Source organism: Carassius carassius, chromosome 11, assembly GCF_963082965.1.
Source record: "Carassius carassius chromosome 11, fCarCar2.1, whole genome shotgun sequence".
NCBI lineage: Eukaryota > Metazoa > Chordata > Actinopteri > Cypriniformes > Cyprinidae > Carassius > Carassius carassius.
This window is the reverse complement of record NC_081765.1, coordinates 3255277-3278319: the sequence shown is the minus strand read 5'-3', so window position 1 is coordinate 3278319 and position 23043 is coordinate 3255277. Positions and strand designations below refer to the sequence as shown.

At 38.9% G+C, this 23043-nt stretch overlaps 1 protein-coding gene across 1 annotated transcript in view; it reads left to right on the top strand.

Annotated features, from left to right (window-relative positions):
- LOC132152624 (G protein-activated inward rectifier potassium channel 1-like) overlaps positions 1-23043 on the top strand; it is a 50486-nt gene that overhangs the window by 795 nt on the left and 26648 nt on the right. Inside the window, exons 2-3 of the mRNA XM_059561386.1 lie at positions 927-1595; positions 2415-2631. Coding sequence (XP_059417369.1) covers positions 933-1595; positions 2415-2631 — 880 coding nt within the window. The 5' untranslated portion in view covers positions 927-932. The remainder of the gene's footprint in view (positions 1-926; positions 1596-2414; positions 2632-23043) is intronic.

The following is a 23043-nucleotide window of genomic DNA, read 5'->3' as shown; positions in this document are numbered from 1 at the left end:
CTCGGGATACTGTAGGTTTAGTTTTGAAAGTCAATATGTGTCGACTACAAAAAAAAAAAAAAAAAAAAAAATCAAAGCTATTGAACGTTTTCACGGTTACTGGCCAAGATAAAGTACGTTAATTACAGGTATAGCCACACGATCTGCTGTCCATTAACACTTTAATTTTCACTGTCAAAATGTACACAGTTAAGTAATTACTGGGCAAAGGGAATTAATAAAACAGTCAATGAGGAAAACACCAACACAATTTAGAATTGTAACACTTTATTTCACAGTGTCCTCCTTGCTCAAGCTTACTATAGTAACAACTGTAAATTATGCATAATTAGAAGCAACTAATCTCAAACCTGACCCTAAGTACAGTTTGCTAGGTAATATTCAGGGACATCTTAAAATGAAGTGTAACCTATAAAGCTACTGTGTTGGAGAAATTCAAATTATTTAACAAAATAATACTACTATAAAAGATGAGAAAACTGACATATCAGCCTTTCAGTTAATATCTACAGTACATTGTAATGTAGACCTTTGTTGAAATGTAGCCAGTGTGTTTTATGTTCACTTGTTTAACCACCAGCAATTACACAAACGTAATGATTTAGGAATTATTATTATTATTATTATTATTATTTTAAAAGAAAGAAAGAAAGAAAGAAAGAAAGCATAAGAAAACTTTATTATTATTATTATTATTTATTTATTTATTTTTAATTTTTTTAATTTTGAGAAAATTCTGAGTCAAATGTTGCTACAGTAATTATTGAGATAAAGCCTATGTGACAACCAGCATTGATCTTTTTTATGCTTTTGTTTTTACTTTTTTTTTTTTTTTTTACATTTTCATCAATTGAAAAGGTCATGACAGGTCTAATACACTGCTTAAATATCAGACAGTCAAGTTAGCTTCACTTCTGTCTCTGCAGGATAACATGTCTGCTCTTCGTAAGAAATTTGGAAGCGACTATCAGGTAGTGACCACCACATCTTCCAGCCTTCAGAAAGACAAGAGGAGGAAACGACAGCGATTTGTCGACAAGAACGGACGATGTAACGTCCAGCATGGAAACCTGGGTGGAGAGACCAGCAGATATCTCTCAGACTTATTCACAACTTTAGTAGACCTCAAATGGCGATGGAACCTCTTCATCTTCATCCTCACATACACAGTAGCATGGCTATTCATGGCTTCGATGTGGTGGGTCATCGCATACATCAGAGGAGACCTGTACCGAACTCATGATGAGAAGTACACACCATGCGTGGCCAACGTCTATAACTTTCCCTCTGCTTTCCTTTTCTTCATTGAGACAGAGGCCACTATAGGATATGGCCACAGATACATAACTGATAAATGTCCAGAAGGAATCATTCTCTTCCTGTTTCAGTCAATCTTGGGCTCCATAGTGGATGCTTTTTTAATAGGTTGTATGTTCATTAAAATGTCTCAACCCAAGAAGAGGGCAGAGACTCTGATGTTTAGTGAAAATGCAGCCATTTCCATGCGTGACGGCAAACTCACGCTGATGTTCAGGGTGGGAAATCTACGCAACAGCCACATGGTTTCAGCCCAGATCAGGTGTAAATTGCTCAAGGTAAGGGGCTGCCTTTTGTCCACCTATAGAGTTTATGGGTTTACACTTTATTTTACTGTGACCTTGTAACAGTGTAATTATACATTTAAGTACTGATTAATATTAATTAACTGCATGTACCTACTGAATGGTTAGGATGAGAGTTTGGTTTACACATGTACTAATAGGTCTAAAATGGACAATTTAACAAATCTTTTTTTTTTTTCTATACTCATTTACATTAGTATTGGAAAAAAACACACACACACACACACACACCTTGACAAACTCAGCTAATACTTGGCTGTGAATCATCACAATGTCTAATTTAATTAAATTTAGTTAAAATAAAAGAGAGTGAGAAAGAACCTTATTTAATTTAAAGGATAAAGATATGAATTATAAACAAATAAAGAAGTGAAGTCTGCACACTGAAAACTACTGCTCCAGAGGAATTTAATCAAGCAACGTTTCGACCTTCAGGTCTTCATCAGGCACTGAATATCAAAGATATAACAAAGATATCAATTATAACAGCATAGTTCATTAGAAAGTAGGTTCTCAAGGCATACGGCTGCCTCGATTCTGTGTAGGCCTATATTTAAGTATGCTGGCCAGAAATGCTGCCAAAATCTTGTACAATAACATGAAGTCTTGCTGCATAGTGTCTTGATAACTTGTGATTCATATAAAAAAAAGTATATATATTATTTTATACATTAAGCTTTTATTTGATGTCCTTTATGTCTGTCCTTTGATGCCTGACTGTCTATCCTCACAGCTGAATTCACCATAGAGTGTCTAAAGCAATTTTTACTCCCCGTCTTTTCGCTCCTGCAGTCTCGACAGACGCCCGAGGGTGAGTTCCTCCCCCTGGATCAGCTGGAGCTGGATGTGGGCTTTAGCACCGGAGCAGACCAACTCTTTCTTGTGTCACCACTCACAATCTGTCATGTGATTGACACGAAGAGCCCCTTCTATGAGCTCTCACAGCGATCCATGCAGACTGAACAGTTCGAAATAGTCGTGATTTTGGAGGGTATTGTTGAAACGACCGGTAAGTTATCTCATCCACTATTTTTAATCATACATTGTCTTAAGCCTGGGTTGCAGTTGAAAGTGTATTTTGATGTTAAGACTGTCCTCTAAAAGCTAAATAATAGTTATAGTTTTAGAATTTTCTGAAAATGTACTCACCCTCAAGCCATCCAAGATGTAGATGAGTTTGTTTCTTCATCAGAACAGATTGGGAGAAATTAAGCATTCCATCACTTGCTCATCAGTGGATCCTCTGTAGTGAATGGGTGCCGTCAGATTGAGCATTCAAACAGCTGATAAAAACATCAAAATAATCCACAAGTAATTCATACCACTCCAGTCCATCAATTAACATTTTGTGAAGCGGACAGCTGCATGTTTGTAATAACCAAATATGTATTTAACTTCAACAGTTTTTAACTTAAAATTTTAATTGAAAGTCATCTCGCCTGAATCAGGAGACACATTTTGGGGATTCTCACTATCAACTATGAAGTTTGCCTCAATAAACTCGTATTGGTATGTAGTCAAATTCATGATCATGCAGAATAAAGCATTAATATGTGCTTAATAAGTACTAATAAACAGCAAGTATTCTAGATTGTATCAGCTGTTTGGACTTTCATTCTGACGGCAACCTGAGGATCCACTGGTGAGCAAGTGCTACATTTTTCCAAATCTTTGATGAGGAAACAAACTCATCTACATCTTGAATGGAGTGATGGTGAGTAAATTTTAAGCAAGTTTTGATTTTTGGGTGAATTATTCCTTTAACCCTTGTGCGGTCTTCAGTCATTTCTGATCAAAATATTTCAAATTTTACATTTTTAAAAATTGTAGCTTCACCAGAATGGTATTTGCATAAATTATTATTTAATTATTTTGAAATTCTCCCAAAATACAGAAGAAAAAATAATATTGAACAAAAAAATATTATACTGCATTTACTGAAGAAAAAAAAAAAAGTTAAATTTCAGGTGTCCGTTCACTTTTGACCATGAAGACCATGAGTATGACTCCCAAATGAGGAGCGCACAAGGGTTAAAAACAGTGCACTACAAAATGGGAATTTGCACTATTAGTTCATTTAGAAAGACATCACATCCTGTTAAGGTGAGTTACTATAATAGAAGGCATGTGATATCTCAATGGCATTGAAGTGCACATCATTGATTGTGTTATATTGATCAGCAATGAAGTATAATTGTAAACATGATGTTTGGGAAGGCTGATAAAATCAGTCAGTGTGTATCTTATAGGATAAAAAGCACTTTGAAAATCTTTTTAAAGCTATTTTTAACACAAGTGGTTATTGGTTTTTAAAATCAAATTCTGTTTGTAAAGGATACGTTTTATTTTGGAATATGATGAAGCATAAAACAGTCCTGTTGGATGTTAAGAAATGGACATATCACTATGTTTGGCCAGCAATATGAGGTTTTGATTTAACAATGTTATCCAAAAAAAAAAAAAAAAAAACTCAGTTGGTGACTAAAAACATGCCAGTGATTAAATTTTACATGTTAGCATATTATATTAATGCTATTCATTGCTATTTGGTCAACAACCCACAGAATTATCTTCCCTCAGACTTGGTAATTTGGCTATATGTGAAGAGGAAATTCCATAATTGAACCTTACAGCTCAAAAGCAAGTCTGGACTTGTAAATATTGTTCAACCTACTATGAAATAAGAAGTCTAATCCACAACATATCAGAATTCACTTTCTTTCCAGCATTTCTGCTGGAGACTTAAGTGGCATGAGCACAATACAACGTTAATAACTGATGAACAGTGGAAATTCCGAATCCCAAGACTCTCCAGTTTCCTGGTGGCTGTAAAACTGTTTCTATGGAAACCCACTTTAACCCCCCCCCCCTCTTTTTTGTGTTTCCATGAAGCCTTTGAACGTAAGATTATTACAAAGCCCTGAAAAGTGTGTGCAAAGCACTTTTCTACAGTCTGAACAGAATAACCTAAAAAAAAAAATAAGCTATTTCAAATTCCAAATGTCCAGTATTAATGACTCTTGGCAGATTAACAGATGTGTTTCTTTCCTCCTTGTGTCATTTCCAAAATGTAAGTTTTAAAATATTTTCAGTGAGTAAATATTGTGCTGTAAAATGTTCACTTAATTTTAGTTCACAATATACGTTATGTATATCTAAAAAAAAAAAAAAAATATTTGGTGTATTTGGTGTAATGAAATGTTTTTTATTTTTTATTTTTTATGCAGTTTAAGTATAAAAAAAATATTTACCACATACTGTACATTATTGTTTCTCCTCACCTTACCCCACCTTTCTGAAATACATCGTTTTTTAAAAAGCTCATTGTTCTGAAAAGCAAGGTGTGCTCTGATTGGAGACAGAGGAAAACAATAAAACCCATTTCAAATGAGTCATTTTTTGCATGAAGTAGGGACATAATTACTGATTATAATGACGTATACTTTTTTTTTTTTTTTTGAAAGTGAAAGTGACATGACATTCAGCTAAGTATGGTGACCCATACTCAGAATTTGTGCTCTGCATTTAACCCATCCGAAATGCACACACACAGAGCAGTGAACACACACACACACTGTGAGCACACACCCGGAGCAGTGGGCAGCCATTTATGCTGCGGCACCCAGGGAGCAGTTGGGGGTTCGATGCCTTGCTCAAGGGCACCTAAGTCGTGGTATTGAAGAAGGAGAGAGAACTGTACATGCACTCCCCCCACCCACAATTCCTGCCTGCCCGGGACTCGAACTCACAACCTTTCGATTGGGAGTCCGACTCTCTAACCATTAGGCCACGACTTCCCGAAAAACTGGAGCAGTGGGCAGCCATTTATGCTGCGGCGCTCAGGGAGCAGTTGGGGGTTAGATGCCTTGCTCAAGGGCTCCTCAGTCGTGGTATTGAGGGAGGAGAGAGTACTGTACATGCACTCCCCCCACCCACAATTCCTGCCGGCCCGAGACTCGAACTCACAACCCTTTGATTGCAACCCTTTGATTTTTCGTGCGTTGCGTTGCATCGCGCCAATTAAACAAAAAACAATGTCTGCATTTGTGATTGGAGAAACAACAAACAACAAGCTCTATGTCATCAGTGTCAAAATCCTTTAAATATGTAAATGTACTTACAGACTGTGAGTCAGAACAGCCGACATTGTAGTCTTCTCTCCTTAGGATCAGGAAACAGTCCTGCATAAAATGTGCTGCACACATCTAAATATTTGGGTTGAACTCTTCTGGAACAGTGTTGTAAATACACCTTAACCACTGATTTCTAGTTGTGTCCTCTTTCAGAAGGCCAACAAAGTATTTTCGCTTTCACAATGAAATAGCATATCCACAACATGCAACAGCAAGAATCAAAGTTATGCCTTCTTTCTTTGCGTGAACATTTGGGCAGCATTATGCAAATATTCCCACATCGTGACGAAGACGTGGGGGCGTGTTTGAATGAGGTGTTTTAGGAGGGCATGGATGAGTCTAAACTTTTATTAAGAATATCTCTTTGGGTTTGAGACCTTAGTCTTTGCAACTTTAGGGATCTTATCTATTCACGAACAGCTTGTAACACTCCAAAGAGAAAGAAAAACTTGAAATTGCATCACATGAACATAATTATAAATGCAACACTTTTGTTTTTGCTCCCATTTTTCATGAGCTGAACTCAGAGATCTAAGACTTTTTCTATGTACACAAAAGGCCTATTTCTCTCAAATATTGTCCAAAGGAGTTTCAGAGAATTTGGTATTACATCCAACCGGCCTCACAACCGTAGACCAAGTGTAACCACACCCAGCCCAGGACCTCCACATCCAGTATCTTCACCTCCAAGATTGTCTCAGACCAGCCACCTGGAGTGCGGCTGCAACAATCGGTTTGCATAACCAAAGAATTTCTGCACAAACTGTCAGAAACCGTCTCGGGGAAGCTCATCTGCATGCTCGTCGTCCTCATTGGGGTCTCAACCTGACTGCAGTTCATCATCGTAAACGACTTGAGTGGGCAAATGCTCACATTTGATGGAGTCTGGCACTTTGGAGAGGTGTTCTCTTCATGAATGAATCCTGAATTTCACTGTACAGGGCAGATGGCAGACAGCGTGTATGGCATGGTGTGGGTGAGCGGTTTGCTGATGTCAACATTGTGGATCGAGTGGCCCATGGTGGTGGTGGGGTTATGGTATGGGCAGACATATGTTATGTATAACGATCACAGGTGCATTTTATTGATGGCATTTTGAATCCACAGAATTACTGTGATGAGACCCTGAGGCCCATTGTTGTGCCATTCATCCACGACCATCACCTCATTTTGCAGCATGATAATGCATGGCCCCATGTTGCAAGGATCTGTACACAATTGCTGGAAGCTGAAAACATCCCAGTTCTTGCATGGCCAGCATACTCAGCGGAAATGTTACCCATTGAGCATGTTTGGGATGCTCTGGATCGGCATATACAACAGCGTGTTCCAGTTCCTGGCGATATCCATCAACTTCGCACAGCCATTGAAGAGGAGTGGACCAACATTCCACAGGCCACAATAAATAACCCGATCAACTTTATGCAAAGGAGATGTGTTGCAATACGTGAGGCAAATGGTGGTCACACTAGATACTGACTGTTTTTTTGTTTACATAGAAAAAGTCTTACATCTTTGAAATCCGCTCATGAAAAATGGGGGTAAAAATTAAAGTGTTGCATTTTTAATTTTGTTCAGTGTATTTCAAGGAGAGGTCTATTTTGACGCTTAGTTCACTGAGCAAATATTCCTGAATATTTCTGACACAACAACAAAATCTTCAGAGGTAGATTCATAGCCCGTCATGGTGATTTGAGACATTTTATCAGTGAATGCAGAATCTCTGCAGTAGTCTGAAGCTTTAAAATAAAACCATTTTAAATGGCATGAAATATAGATCTGTTTAGATCTTGAAGGCTGTCGCTGATGACCCTTACAAAAAAGAAGTTTATTCAAGTGTGCTATTAGTATACTTCTTTTAAACTTAAAATTAGGAAAGTATGCTTTTAGTTTACTTTTTATGTACTTCTCAGAAATGGGCTTCATGTACTCATCAGAAATATACATGACATTTAAGTATACTTGACTTATACTTACAAAAATTATAAATATATTTGAGCTATACTCCTAGAATTCGTGTTTTCATTATTATAGGGTAGAGGGCGCTAGTACTCATCTTCTGCACAGAATTTCCACAAAAAAAACACAAGTGAAAAAGAAAAAAGGAAACAACAGATACTAACACATGTAATCTAACGATCATCTGACGCTGTAACGTTATGGAATAAAATGTCAAACGATGAAGAGTTAATAATTAAGTCAAGCTTTGGGGTGTTGATCGACTCTGTCTACGTTTTGATAATCATTCTGAATGCAATTCATAGTCTTTTTCAATTTTTTGTTCAAAATGTTCTTTATTTTTTATGAAACTTACCCACATTAAAGTGTTTAAAAATATTTTTTAACCCTGTTCTTTCTTTGGATGTTTTGTATGTTATTCAGATATTCATTTAACAAAATATATACAAATTAAAACCTAAATAGGGACATAGTAGTATACTTAAAGTATAATGTAAAGTTCACTTAAAGAGAACTTATGAGTATACTTGCAGTATAAAACTACTAAACTAGTAGTTTACTGAGACTATACTTCAAAGAAAGATTATGAATTTTTTTTTAATTATTATGAGTACAGTGGGTAATAATACCTACTTTATATTTGAAATGTATTTTAACATGCAATACGCCTTAATTGCAACTTATTAGTTTTTTTGTTGTTTTTTTACAAATGGTTAAAATATGTTTACTTTAGTGGTAACCAAGGAAATCTACAAACACTTGAGTTAAACTATGTTCACTTTACCATGGTTCATTGTCATAAGGGACTGCAAGTAATAGGCTGTTGCATGCATAAAAGGCAACCTTTTTATTCGGAGAGTGTATGATTTATATTAACAATACAGAATAGAACATGAGCAATATGAACTTTTAACATTCAAATTTAAATAAATGTACTGCACAAACTAGGGTAAAATTTCCATAGGTGTATTGTGAAATAACTCAAACATACAGTATAGCCTATGTTTTTTCTGCATTGTTCTGCGCTGCCTTTTCCAAAAACATAAATGCTCTCTTATTATAGGCTACTCTTGGGAAACGCAGCTCTATTTAAATGTACTGTCAGAAGTGAGTGAACGCTCTCTGTAATTGATTCATTCTTCCTTGCAACATTTGCGTGTGTTCAGATGAGCAGGAAAATCCCTCCCACACAATTATTTGCGAACATAGGTTATTCGTCCAATTTAAGGCATATTGTAGGCATTATTTTTTTTTTAAATAAACAAAATCACTGGTAAATAAAAACACCTTAGTATCAATATTTTTTATTTGAGCATCAATACTTTCGAGACTCGCATCAGTATCAATATATCGATACTTCAGGATCGATTCACCCATCCCTATAGCACAATCATGCACAAATGTGTCTGCATCCATGCTGTTTATTTGTATTTTTAATTAAACATATGCCAGCATTTTGTATCCCTGTCCACATTATAATTTAATGAGGAGGATTTCCTACTTATTTTCTCTGTGAATGCTATTGATGCTTTTGTGGAAAGATGCAGCCTGCAGCAAAATCCCCTAAATGCAGAGTGTAAATTTAGCCCTGCCCTGAGATCAGTCTGATAAAGACCTTCATAAATACAAACTGTATGCTTTGACCTTTGCTATAGTTGCAAAACTATAGTCTGTGGATATGCTGAATTGAGCTAGTGGCCCTTGACAGCATACAATGTAAAACCTAATCAGCTAGGATAAATTGAGGAAACTGATTGCCTCAGTCCATTTAAGTTTGGAAACCAATAGCAATGAGTAGGAGAGAGTGGGGTAAGGTTAGCCATGTGTATGTAGTCCTCAGTATAAGGGAAAATGAGAAAGTACAAAGTATAAAGTATCTAAAGTAATTTCAGGATGCTTATTATTTATTAGTAAACTATCAAATGATTCTAAAAAACATGGCTTATTATAACAAAATGTCTTGCTGTGGCTCAATAACAATATAAAACCAACCAAATTAAGTTTAAGTTTCAATCTTTGGTTGTTTGCATTTATTTTAACTTTTATTCTTAACACAGTAGGTTTTCTGCAATGTGGAACAGACCAAATAGGATTACAGGTGGAAAGATGTATATTATCAGAGAAGGATTTGGTGCACTTGTACACTGTTCCTATTGTCAGATTTCTGGACTGTTTTGTTGTGATTTTCCTCCCCATGTGCTTCCCGTGACCCAGTTTCCCCCTTGTGTTGATTGTTCATTTGATTCCAGGTGTGTCTATTAATTACCCCTGTGAGTTCATCCCTAGTCTGTTTAGTCTGTGTTTGTCGGGTCTACTTAAATCCATGTGATACATTTGAATTCTCCTGCATCTCAGCATTCTTTGCTCCTCGTTCATCACTCTACCACAGCAGAAGTGTGACAGAAGATCCGACCAAAACAGTGTTATTTGCGTGTTTCCCCCCATTTTTGTTTTCCATGTTTCTAGAGTGTTATTTTTTCTTTCTGTTTTTCCCCGTGTTCCCTCATGGATCCCCTCGCCCGCCCCAAAATACCTTTTCCGTCTGCTGGAGCAGTGGGCGAGATCGCTTGAGGACCATACCAGACTCTTCCTAACCCTCGCTAATATCACCAGCTACCCAGACAACGTGCTCAGTTTATGATGCTTTGTTTGAACGCTGCCCGCAGAGCGCCATCATCCGAAGATGGTCCTGGAGCAGATTTCTCTGCTGGACCCAGAGCCCAGCCCACCATCTCCCCGCTGCATGGAGCATCAGCCCAAGCCGACTGCTGACGGAGAACCAGAGCCTGCCGCAACTGACAAGCCATCGCCAGAGAGGGAGAAAAAGCTGATGGAGTATCCCTAAAATCCGCTTCCAGCCTCTAAGCCCTGGACTCCATCTAGGCCCGTGGACCTGTCGGCTCCACCATGGGTCCTAGTTCCCTCCTATCCACCGTGGCCCATCAGTTCACTGGCTCGACCGGTCTCCCTCGTCCCTCCGGCTCCGCCTTGGTCTGGTGTTGACAATTCTGTGCTCTTTTTCGCAGTCTGGCAGAAATAAAGTTTTTTTTCTAAAATACAAGGTCACATGACACTACAATTTCACACTTGCCAAGATCAAGGGGGTAAACAAAACTAAACACTCTACTTGTATGTCTAAAACTTCACTGCAGTGAATAAAACCATTCAAATTAGAACTTAAACTTCTTGCAGTTAACACTGCTAGCTAACAATAACTCACATGCATGTGCTAACTAGCAAAGAGATTATTACTGCATGAAAAAGCAGCATGAATATAGACATCTTAACATCCATATTCTAATCACAGGCTCTACTCTTTAGCACAGTGATTACCCCAAAACTCACAATAAAATATTTTAAGTCCCAACATAACATAACAATAAACACTGACATATGTCCCCATAGAAAGAAAGAAAGAAAGAAAGAAAGAAAGAAAGAAAGAAAAAATGAATAAATTAATGAACACTTAATTTGAATGACCTACTATATAAGTGGTTTAGTTTGGCATGACTTACTGTCACTGGATATTGGTTGTACAGTATTATATACTACAAACTGACTGCATACTATTTTTTTTTCTTTCTTCTTCTTCTAACATTTAGCTTCAACCACAATTGAAGTTTTGGACAGGCTGTGGAGTTCCAGACCATAAAACAGCTGGTCAAGCCGAATAATTAACAGGCCTTAACTGACAGAACAATAGAGACACCTGAGCAGAACACTATTTTTGTGTTGTGTTGTGTATTTGTGTCGGTGTCTGTGTCTATGTTCGTGTCATTTCTTAAGTGAAAAAGGCTATGTAAATGTGTCTTTAGGGATTTGGCATGGCTGGGCTGAATGGTGATACATTATTTGAGAGTGTGGAGTGGCACAGAAACTCCATGTGAACCCTGTTTGGTGAGAAAAAAAAATATCTTTCAAGGTTCTGTCATACACAGAAAAAGAGAAAGATAAATAATTGGCTTAGCAGTGCAGCTGATGTTGTTCTGTTGTATAAATTATTTGTTCTGTACAGAGTTGAGGGACAGGCTCATGGGGCTTTACAGTCATATATGTTACAATTAGCCCACCTGCATTGAACATAGCTGAACATTCAGTAATTTTTCAAAAAACAACAACCTTTTATGAACTATATCTGGCAAAAAAAAAAAAAAATACACTAATGAACACACTTACAAACAAACACATTTTATACATACAATACAGTAGCAAGATGGGAACCATTCCTCAGAGTCTCACATTTGTAGTACTGGGATTATTGTCAAAAAATAAGAACAAAATCTTATGGACAGAAAAAAGAGGATTTTATTTATTATTTATTCATTTATTTTTTGCAGCAATCAAGATTGAACATGCACGGTGGTGATATTTTAGGGAGGTTTTTCTCTAACAGAACTTGGAAGCCTTTACTGAAGGAACTATGAATTCTGCTCAGTATCTGGGAATTCTCCAGGACATCTGTCCTAATGAAAAGCTGAACTTAAACCCTATTGAAATGCTGTTGCAGGGCAAGAAATGTTCATGCTTGAAAACCTACAAATATCACTGAGCTGAAGCAATTCTAAATTCCTCAACAGCAATGTAAAACAGTCATAAATAACTGCAAGCATTGGTTGGTAGTGTATCCAGCTATTTATTCTACATGAAATACATAAATACATGTTCTCACTGTTGGTCCTACGCAAATGGCTTGGATGAATGTATCTTTTGAATTCTAAAATTATTACAGTTTGAAATTTTAATTACATAATCACAACTCCATATGTAAACTTGATTGGTTGCTCACCTGGTGTTGCATTTGCAATGCAGAAGTCCCATGAAATACAAGTTGTGATAAAGTCTTACAAAAGCAAGCTAAAACCCCATGGCTGCATCAGCAAATGCAATTTTATCTTTTACATTTGCCATGATACATAAGACAACCAGTGTAATAAAATGTCACCAGATTCATGTTCGTCCGTTCATAAAACCGGAAATCCTGTATAATTCAACCAAACCGATGACAACTTTGTAACTCCTGAATGTTTCCACATTTTTATGGAAACTCATTTTTTTTCCCCTATATTTTCAAAAAACATCTAAAGACTCATCTTTTTCGCCAGCACTTGACCAACTAATACTAGCACTTACTTTTTCTTGTCTATCCTATTCTTGAAAAAAAAAAAAAAAACACCTTTAATATTTTGCCAGACATTGTTCTGATTTTGGGTTTCTCATCTGATTTGTTATAGTAATTACACATAACCCATAATGTTTTCATTGTCTCTGAGAAAAATAAAAAATAAATAATAAGAAAAATTCTTACAGCATGTGTGTGGGTTAGATATAAAAGTCTACGATCAGGCTTATAACAAATTGATATTAATTTGCATGGCATATTAGGTTTTGATTACTTGATGACTTTCACATAAATGTCTATATTGCCCCCTGGTCACAGTAGAACTGTAGCTTTTGTGTTTGGGTCATCAGTACTATTGATTGATTGTGTTTGAACACCTCTAAGGAGCACTTTATTCGATTGCAGATAAACACATGGGCCCATGAACATTTTGTTGGCTGGAGTGGCTCCTTGTGAGGTGATCCTCTGCGAAAGACACTTGCTATTTCTGTCCCATTATTATGCTTATGCTATGCCATTCAGAGACCTGGAAAAGCCTTTGTTTCTCATTTCACTCTTTTCATTCTCTCTTCACTTATTTTTTATGACCTTACATGATGTACAACCTCATTTATTCTGTCTCCCTCTACCTATCCCAGTGACTCCCCACATACAAATCTATTCTGTCTTCATCAAAAACAGTGTTAGGTTTGTAGTAGTTTAAGTAGTCTCAGCCTCAGACGTCATGCGCACAGATCATTTGCTAAACATCTAATGCATATGACACACAAAAGGCACACATTCAGGAGTTTCAACGTCGTCGTCGGATTGGTTGAATTATACAGGATTTCCAGTAGACATGCCTGTCACATTTTTTAACGTTCCGCCTGGAAACAAAGATGTTGTGACACCAAACCCCGTCACGAAAAAGAAGAAACCCATCGTGTTTACAACTGTGATGACGAGCGCTTATCCAGATCAACAGTGGATTTTCCAGAATATGAGAAATAATTAAAGTTCGAGGCATAGAATCTTTAAAATATGCCAGAGCGTTTTACACACTATACGACTGTTAGTGTGGTGAAATTTTCTCACCCTGAAACGTGACAATGAACAAAACAAACTGTATTTGGCTGTTTGAAATGTCAGTGAAACGGCCTCATGGGTGGGCCTTAGCCAATGAAAGCTACCATGAATTCAAGACCTTCAGCCGTCTTTGGGAGCATGGAATTGGGACAGGGCATCAGCCTTGATGTTACGAGGGCCGGGTCTATAGGTGATAGTGAAATTGAACCTGGTTGAGAAGAAAGCCCATCTAGCTTGGTGGGGATTTAGCCGTTTTGTTTCTCTAAGGTATTGTAGGTATTGTCTTGATCTGTAAGTACGGTGAACAGATGAGCTGCGCCCTCTAGCCAATGTTGCCACTCCTCTAATGCTAACTTAATAGCAAGCAGTTCCCGATTCCCGATGTCATAGTTCCTTTCTGCCGGGCTGAGCTTCCGTGAGAAGAAGGCACATGGATGGCGTCGAGGAGGAGAGCCCTGCCGTTGGGAGAGAACCGCTCCCACTCCAGTGGTAGAGGCATCCACTTGCACTATGAATGGGAGTTCAGGGTCTGGGTGAACTAGGAGGGGAGCAGTTGTGAAGGCTTGCTTTAGGGTGGTGAAGGCCTCAGTGGCAGCTGGAGTTCAGGACAGAGACTTGGGCTTATTGCGTAGGAGGTTGGTGGTGGGACTTGTGATGGTACTGTAGTTCTTTATAAAGTGGCGGTAGAAATTTGCAAAACCTAGGAAGCGTTGGAGTTCTTTGACTGTGGAGGGTTGAGGCCAGAAGGTGATTGCTTCTTCCCCTTCTTCCCCTTGTCCATGTGGATTCCTGATTTACTGATTATATACCTCAGAAAGTGCACTGAAGATTGGAAGGAGCAATTTTCGGCTTTGGGGGAGAGTTTAGATATGATGGTCCTTACATGCACACAATGTTCTTCCAGGCTCCGGGAGTAAATGAGGATGTCGTCAATATACACAATGACAAAGCAGTTGAGGTACTCCCGGAGCACTGCGTGCATGAAGTCCTGGAAGATTGAGGGGGCATTATCTAGGCCATACGGCATTACCCTGTATTTATAGTGGCCAGTAGGGGTCACAAATGCTGTCTTCCATTCATCTCCCTGGCGTATGTGGATGAGATTGTACGCACTGTGTAAGTTTGGAGAATATGGTGGCACTTCGGAGTGGTTCAAGTGCTGCTGGGACGAAGGGAAGAGGATACTGGAAATTTACAGTAATTTGGTTAAGTGCACGATAATCTATACAGGGCCGTAAGCCTCCATCCTTCTTCGCCATAAAGAAGAAACTTGAAGTGGCAGGGGAGTTGGATGGGACAATTGTTTGATTGTTTGAGAGCTTCCTCCACATACTCCTCCATGGCCTTCTGTTCTGGAATTGAGAGAGGGTAAATCTTTCCACGAGGCACTGACACACCCGGTATCACACCAATCGCACAGTCCCAGGGGCGGTGAGGAGTCAGTTGTGAGGCTTTGAGAGGGCAGAAGACATCATGGAATTCTTGGTAGCAGGAGTGAATGTTGACAGAACGTTTCTCAGTATCAATTCTGTATCAATCTCTGGTGCCGATACAGGATGGCTGCCTCCATGATGTGCTCCGTGGTTGTTTTGTGTTTTTGTTAGTTTGTCCTGTCTTTAGTTATATTTCTGCAATCAGTTTCACCAGAGACGAATTGCTGGACATTCGGCACCACACATCTCCCGATATATTACCGGTTTTCGACTATTCTGATGTTTTGCTGGACATTCTTGTCGGCGGAGCAGCTACGCTGATCACACACTTCAGGAGGATGCGAAGACAGGGAAAAAGAGCTGGCGCGCTCGTGAGACTCAGAAAACGCGGACTCCGAACGCCGTTGCCTAGCATCTATCTGGTAAATCTCTGCTCTCTACCCAACAAAACGGACTAACTCCTTCTGCTCTCCTGGACAAATAAGGATTTCTCACACTCTGCTGCTCAGTGTTTCATGTAAACCTGGCTGAATGATGCCATACCGGACAGCGTACTCCATCTGCTGGGCTTTCAGCTGTTCAGAGAGGACCGCGATGCAGAATCAACGGGGAAAATCGTGTGGCGGCGGGACATGCTTTTACATCAATGATGTAACAGTGTTACATAAGATGTGCTGTTCAGATCTAGAAACTCTATGCATTAACTGCAAGCCATTCTCTTCGCCGTGGGAGTTTCACTCGTTCATTCTGGTACAATCATTCGCAAGCGCACGTAAGCCTGGCTTTACAGAAACTTGCTGATCAGATCACAGAGACAGAGCAACAACACCCGGACTCTGTTTTAATCATTCTCGGGGACTTTAATAAAGCAAATCTCTCCCGTGAACTGCCAAAATACAGACAGCATGTCACATGTCCCACAAGAGACTAATATATTGGATCACTGTTACACCACAATAAAGGATGCATATCACTCAGTTCCATGAGCAGCTTTGGGACATTCTGATCACTGTTTGGTTCATCTTATATACCGACCTACAGGCAGAAAATAAAATCAGCTAAACCCGTATTAAGGACTGTAAAAAGATGGACTAATGAAGCAGAGCAGGATTTACAATCTTGTTTTGACCTCACTGATTGGAGTGTTTTTGAAGCTGCTGCCACTGATCTGGACGAACTCACAGACACTGTAACATCTTATATCACTTTCTGCGAGGATGTGTACTCCTACCAGGACTCATCTAACTTACAACAATGACAAACCATGGTTCACTGCAAAACTCACACAGCTCCGTCAGGCCAAAGAAGATGCTTACAGGAAAGGGGGCAATGTCTTGTATAAACAGTCTAAATACACACTGGAAAAGGAGAATAGAGTGGCAAATAGGAATTATTCTGGAAAAATAAGGACTCAGTTCACTTCCAACGACTCAGCATCAATTTGGAAAAGTCTAAAAAGAGATCACCAACTACAAGACACCATCCCCCAGCACTGTGGAGAATCAATGACTGGCAGATGATCTGAACGAGTTTTACTGCACGTTTGAAAGAAGAACACCCATCACCTGCCCTGAATGCCTCTCCAAACAACCGTTCACACCATTCAGAACCCCTGCAACCCATCCTGAACACCTCCCCAAACAACTGCTCTCACCATTCACACCTCCTGCATCCCCCTCTCCCCCACACCTGCAATACAGATAAGTGAGGATGTGGTGCGCCAGGTCTTCCGGAAGCAGAAAAGGAAAAAAGCACCAAGGCCCAGGTTGTGTTACACCAACCTGTCTGAAATCCTGTGCTGACCAGCTGGCCCCCATCTTCACACAGATCTTCAACAGATTACTGGAGCTGTGTGAAGTCCCTTTATGCTTCAAACCATGACGCTCCACCATCATCCCCATCCCAAAGAAATCCAAAATTACAGGACTAAATGACTACAGGCCTGTGGCTTTAACGTCTGTGGTCATGCAGTCATTTGAAAAACTGGTGCTGGCCCACCTGCAGGACCTCACTGGACCCTTGCTAGATCCTCTTCAGTTTGCCTAAAGAGCAAACAGGTCTGTGGATGATGCAGTAAACATTGGACTGCATTATGTTCTGCAACACCTAGACAGACCGGGGACTTATGCGAGGATCCTGTTTGTGGACTTCACCTCAGCTTTTAACACTATCATTCCAAACCTCCTCCTGCCCAAACTAACTCAGCTCTCCGTGCCCACCTCCATCTGTCAGTGGATCAACAGCTTCCTGACAAACAGGCAGCAGCTAGTGAGGTTGGGAAAATACACATCCAGCACCCGTACAATCAGCACAGGAGCTCCCCAGGGCTGCGTTCGCTCCCCACTGCTCTTCTCCCTGTACACTAATGATTGAACGTCTAAGGAACCCTCTGTCAAGCTCCTGAAGTTTGCAGACGACACCACACTCAACACCCATCACCTGCCCTGAATGCCTCTCCAAACAACCGTTCACACCATTCAGAACCCCTGCAACCCATCCTGAACACCTCCCCAAACAACTGCTCTCACCATTAACACCTCCTGCATCCCCCTCTCCCCCACACCTGCAATACAGATAAGTGAGGATGTGGTGCGCCAGGTCTTCCGGTAGCAGAAAAGGAAAAAAGCACCAAGGCCCAGGTTGTGTTACACCAACCTGTCTGAAATCCTGTGCTGACCAGCTGGCCCCCATCTTCACACAGATCTTCAACAGATTACTTGAGCTGTGTGAAGTCCCTTTATGCTTCAAACCATGACGCTCCACCATCATCCCCATCCCAAAGAAATCCAAAATTACAGGACTAAATGACTACAGGCCTGTGGCTTTAACGTCTGTGGTCATGCAGTCATTTGAAAAACTGGTGCTGGCCCACCTGCAGGACCTCACTGGACCCTTGCTAGATCCTCTTCAGTTTGCCTAAAGAGCAAACAGGTCTGTGGACGATCCAGTAAACATTGGACTGCATTATGTTCTGCAACACCTAGACAGACCGGGGACTTATGCGAGGATCCTGTTTGTGGACTTCACCTCAGCTTTTAACACTATCATTCCAAACCTCCTCCTGCCCAAACTAACTCAGCTCTCCGTGCCCACCTCCATCTGTCAGTGGATCAACAGCTTCCTGACAAACAGGCAGCAGCTAGTGAGGTTGGGAAAATACACATCCAGCACCCGTACAATCAGCACAGGAGCTCCCCAGGGATGCGTTCGCTCCCTCACTGCTCTTCTCCCTGTACACTAATGATTGAACGTCTAAGGACCCCTCTGTCAAGCTCCTGAAGTTTGCAGACGACACCACACTCATCAGCCTCATTCAGGAAGGAAGTGTTCAGCATGTATGTACATGATTGTGTTTTTGAGAAAAGTTATGCGTGGTTAGTGAAAAACTAAAAATGTTAAATCACTTGAATAAGGCCATAAAACACATACAGAACATCGGTTCCCGGAATTTTTGAGAACTGGAGCTTGTAGCCTAGAATTTTTCCTTTCAAAATTATGTGAAAATCATCTTGTTTACTCACTTACAGAAAACAATATATTGTTTTAAATTTTCTAAGACACCTTTTGTTTGTAAAAGTCATATGCGAGTAGGCGTCAACTATCATGAATATCATTGTGCTTTACACCTGAGAAGACAAAGGCCTGCATAATGAGCTGTATAATGAGCCTTTCAGTCAGGTTTGTGTCTGAGAGGGAAGAGTTACATGAAAGAATGTGAGGACAAAAGAAATGTATATCATTTTATTTTTGTAGTTTATTTAGAATATATTTAATAATCCCACAACATAAGTTAATATTCACTTGTGAGTGCAGTTAAGCAGTTTATTAGAAACAATCAAAGCTGACTTTCAAAGCTTTTTTTTCATCATTGTTCCAGTCACACAATCCTTCAGAAATCCTTTTAACAATCTGATTTTCTAAAAAACAATTATTATTATCATCATCACTGAGGAAATCCTAATCTCAAATCCTGAGGTAATCCACATCACATCTTTTTGGGGTCAATTATGTCTTATTCCTCTCATCGCGAAGCAAAGAGTAAAAAAAAAAAAAAACCTTGACCGGTCTTGCTGCTTTGTTATATGTAGTATGCGCGTATTCAAGCAGCGCGCTTCAGTAAAACATTATCATCTGAAAAGCGCATTCAGCGTGGGGGCGTGGTCGCATTAGAAGATAATGAAGGGAGACGTGAAAAACGGATATTGCGTTGTTTTCATATGGATTACTTTATCACAGAATTAGTTTTCGGCAGCACTTCTTTAGTTTAAAAGTAGACATATCAAGTTTTCTATAGATATATCTCTCATGTCTCTTTGTTGAGTATTGACTGAGTTACAGTTCATTTTAAGGACGAGTGTCTAAATGAAGATCACCGCAGACAAAGGCTGCAGACAGCACACCTTGTTTGTTATGTCCTTGTTAAAGTTTTGTTATGTCTGTATACAAAAACAAACAAACAAAAAAAGGAGACCCTTTACAGATTCGATTGAGGTATTGCTCTTATCTGTATGATCAAAACTGAAAGTGTAATTTAAGTTCTTCTGTGGTTATCAGGAGAAAATGACTCATAACGCGAATATGTGTTAATCGACTCAAAAGTGTTAAAGCACTCTCAACAACCTGGAGCTTAACACGCTCAAAACAGTGGAGATGATAGTGGACTTCAGGAGAAACCCCCCCTGCTCTCCCCCCACTCACCATCATGATCAGCACTGCGACTGCAGCGGAGTCATTCAGGTTCCTGGGCACCCCTATCTCTCAGGACCTGAAGTGGGACATTCACATTGACTACATTGTGAAAAAGGCCCAGCAGAGGTTGTACTTCCTTCACCGGCTGCAGAAGTTTAATCTGCCACAGGAGCTGCTGAAACAGTTCTACTCCACCATCATTGAATCCATCCTCTGCACTTCAGTAACTGTCTGGTTCAGCTCAGCTTCTAAATCTGACCTCAGAAGACTACAGAGGGTAGTCCGGCTGAGCGAATCATCGGTACAGCCCTCCCTTCTGTTCAAGAACTGTTCTTATCCACACTGAAAACCCTAATAAGTTGACTGAACTAAATTGATTGAGTAAACTCGTTGCCTCAATTTAATTGAGTAATGGAGTCTCCCAAAACTTACATATTTAAGTTTATTTAACTTGACGCTTTTGTAGACTCTACCTAAATCACTCAGAGGTTTTAAACTTTGATACTTGATTCATTTGAAGTCACCATTGTGGTGGAAAGTGTTTGGTTTAGTTGGGATCTTGGTCCAGTTGCTGCTGGGTTGGTGTATTTTAAAACGCTGTTTTTGTGGTGAAAAAAGACAAATTTATATGAGCTCAGGTGTTATCAGATGTTTTTTGTTGATGAGAAAGTCATCACATAATACGTATTTGAGATCATAAAATAAGTTTTGTTTGATATTTTTAACAGGCACCAAGAGCAAAATACTTATTTTGAAGATGGACAAAATGAATGCATTTGAAATATTTTGAGTAAAAGAATCAAGTACTCACACACACAGACTTCTAGATTTAGCATATGCATCACAACAACGGTGACAAACAAAAGAGCTCCATAGCACAAACTCATCCTTATTTTACAGCCTTTTTTGTTCTGAATGTCACCATTGATGTGATGCATATCCAAAATCTTGATGTCTGTTTGTGACGATGTGATCTGTTTTCAAAAAGTAAGTACATTATTTTATCTACTAGGTTTCTATCCATAAAAGTGAATCCACAGTTGCAGCAATACATTTTATTTTAACTTGTCACCATTACAAGCAAGATGTGCACGTCTGATCTCAACTCTCATTGCCACAATAACAGTGTTTTACAACACACAAGTTACAGCAGCAAGAGACAAGCTAACACCAATAAAGAGCTGATGACACCTGAGCTCATTTAAGTTTGTCTTTCTTCTCCACAAAAACAGTGTTTTAAAATACACTGTTACAGCAGCAAAAGACAAGCTTACACAAGAAGTAACTGGACCAAGATCCCAACTAAACCAAACACTTTCCACCACAATGGTGACAAATGTATAAAGTATCAACATTTAAACCTCTGTTAATTCTCAATAAGAGCTTCTCTAGATGTCTGACAGAAATAAAGTCACAGAAAACCTTGTAAGGAGGATCTGTGAACGTCTATATCGGACGTAAAGAAGACATAAAAAAACATTTTAAAAAAGACATCATAAAACATTCTGCCTCCTCAGTGGACATCTTTTCAACGTCTGCAAAGACATAAAAAGATGTCCACTGGACGTAACTTTGCCCAATGGATTAGGTTGATGTTAAAATACGCAAACATAGTAATTTTTTGTTAAGTTTACTCAAAAAAGCGCTAGCGATAAGTTGCCTTATTTTTTTAAGTTGACACAACTTTTTTTTTTACAGTGCAGTATAGGGTCTACTGTATTTTCATAAATATTGTGACATTTTGTCAAAAGGTCAAAGTTTAAATATGCTGTTATTTGTTTTACTTCAGTGTGCAAAAAGTGTGCGGTCAAAAATAAGAACATAATTTTCTGTTAAATTTACATGTTGAGTTAACTTAAATATATAAGTACACTTGAAAGTAATACCAAGTTAGGTGAACATAATCGTTTAAGTACATTAAATAAGCACCAAGTTTGGTGAACTGAGTGATTTAAGTACAATCTACAAAACAGTCAAGTTAAATAAACTTAAATATGTAAGTTTTGGGAAACTCCATTACTCAATTAAATTGAGGCAACGAGTTTACTCAATCAATTTAGTTCAGTCAACTTATTAGGGTTTTCTACAAAAGTGTCAAGTTAAATAAACTTAAATATGTAAGTTTTGGGAGACTCCATTACTCAATTAAATTGAGGCAACGAGTTTACTCAATCAATTTAGTTCAGTCAACTTATTAGGGTTTCCAGTGTATTGGTTTAACGAGTTAAGCAGTAACGTTAGTTGCCATGTTCTTTCTCTCAAAGGAAAACGATTGGGCCACTTCATCAAATACTATAAGTTGTCGTTTCAATAATCATACCATATCAAAATCACGTACCACAAGGATAACATATTTCACTAGTAGAAATCATGCAAAACAACTTTATATCTACATAACTTTACTCACCTAACATAATACACTAAAAAAAACGTCATCTTGAAATGTAGTTCAGCAAACCAAACAGACCAAAATGACGGATTTTGTAATCCACCAATCAGTGCTTTTGTTCTCTAGTTGCTAGGCAGAATTCCTCCCATGGCCAATCACATTAAAGGAAGAACAGAGTGACGTTGAGTTTTTCCAAAGGATTACTCATTATTTTGAGCTCACAACACTTGAAATCTTAAGTTTATGCATTTTGAAGGTAAATTAGTTAAATTAACTCATATTTTTAAGTGGCAGGGCCAAAACGCAAAATTTTAAGTAATGTTTAGTCAACATTACTTGATTGTTTAAGTCAAGACAACATTAGGGTTTACAGTGCAGAGAGAGCAATGGGGCTGGCAAAATCACTCTGGACCCCTCACATCCAGCACACTCCCTCTTTGAACTGTTGCCATCTGGTTGATGCTACAGAGCACTGAGCACCATAACAACCAGACACAGGAGCAGTTTCTTCTCTCAGGCAATCCATCTAATGAACACTTGATAATAACCGTGTAAAACACTACACTATTTAGATTTATATACATATACACAGAGTATATGTGTATGGATTGTCCCGAAAACGCTTTATTTTTGC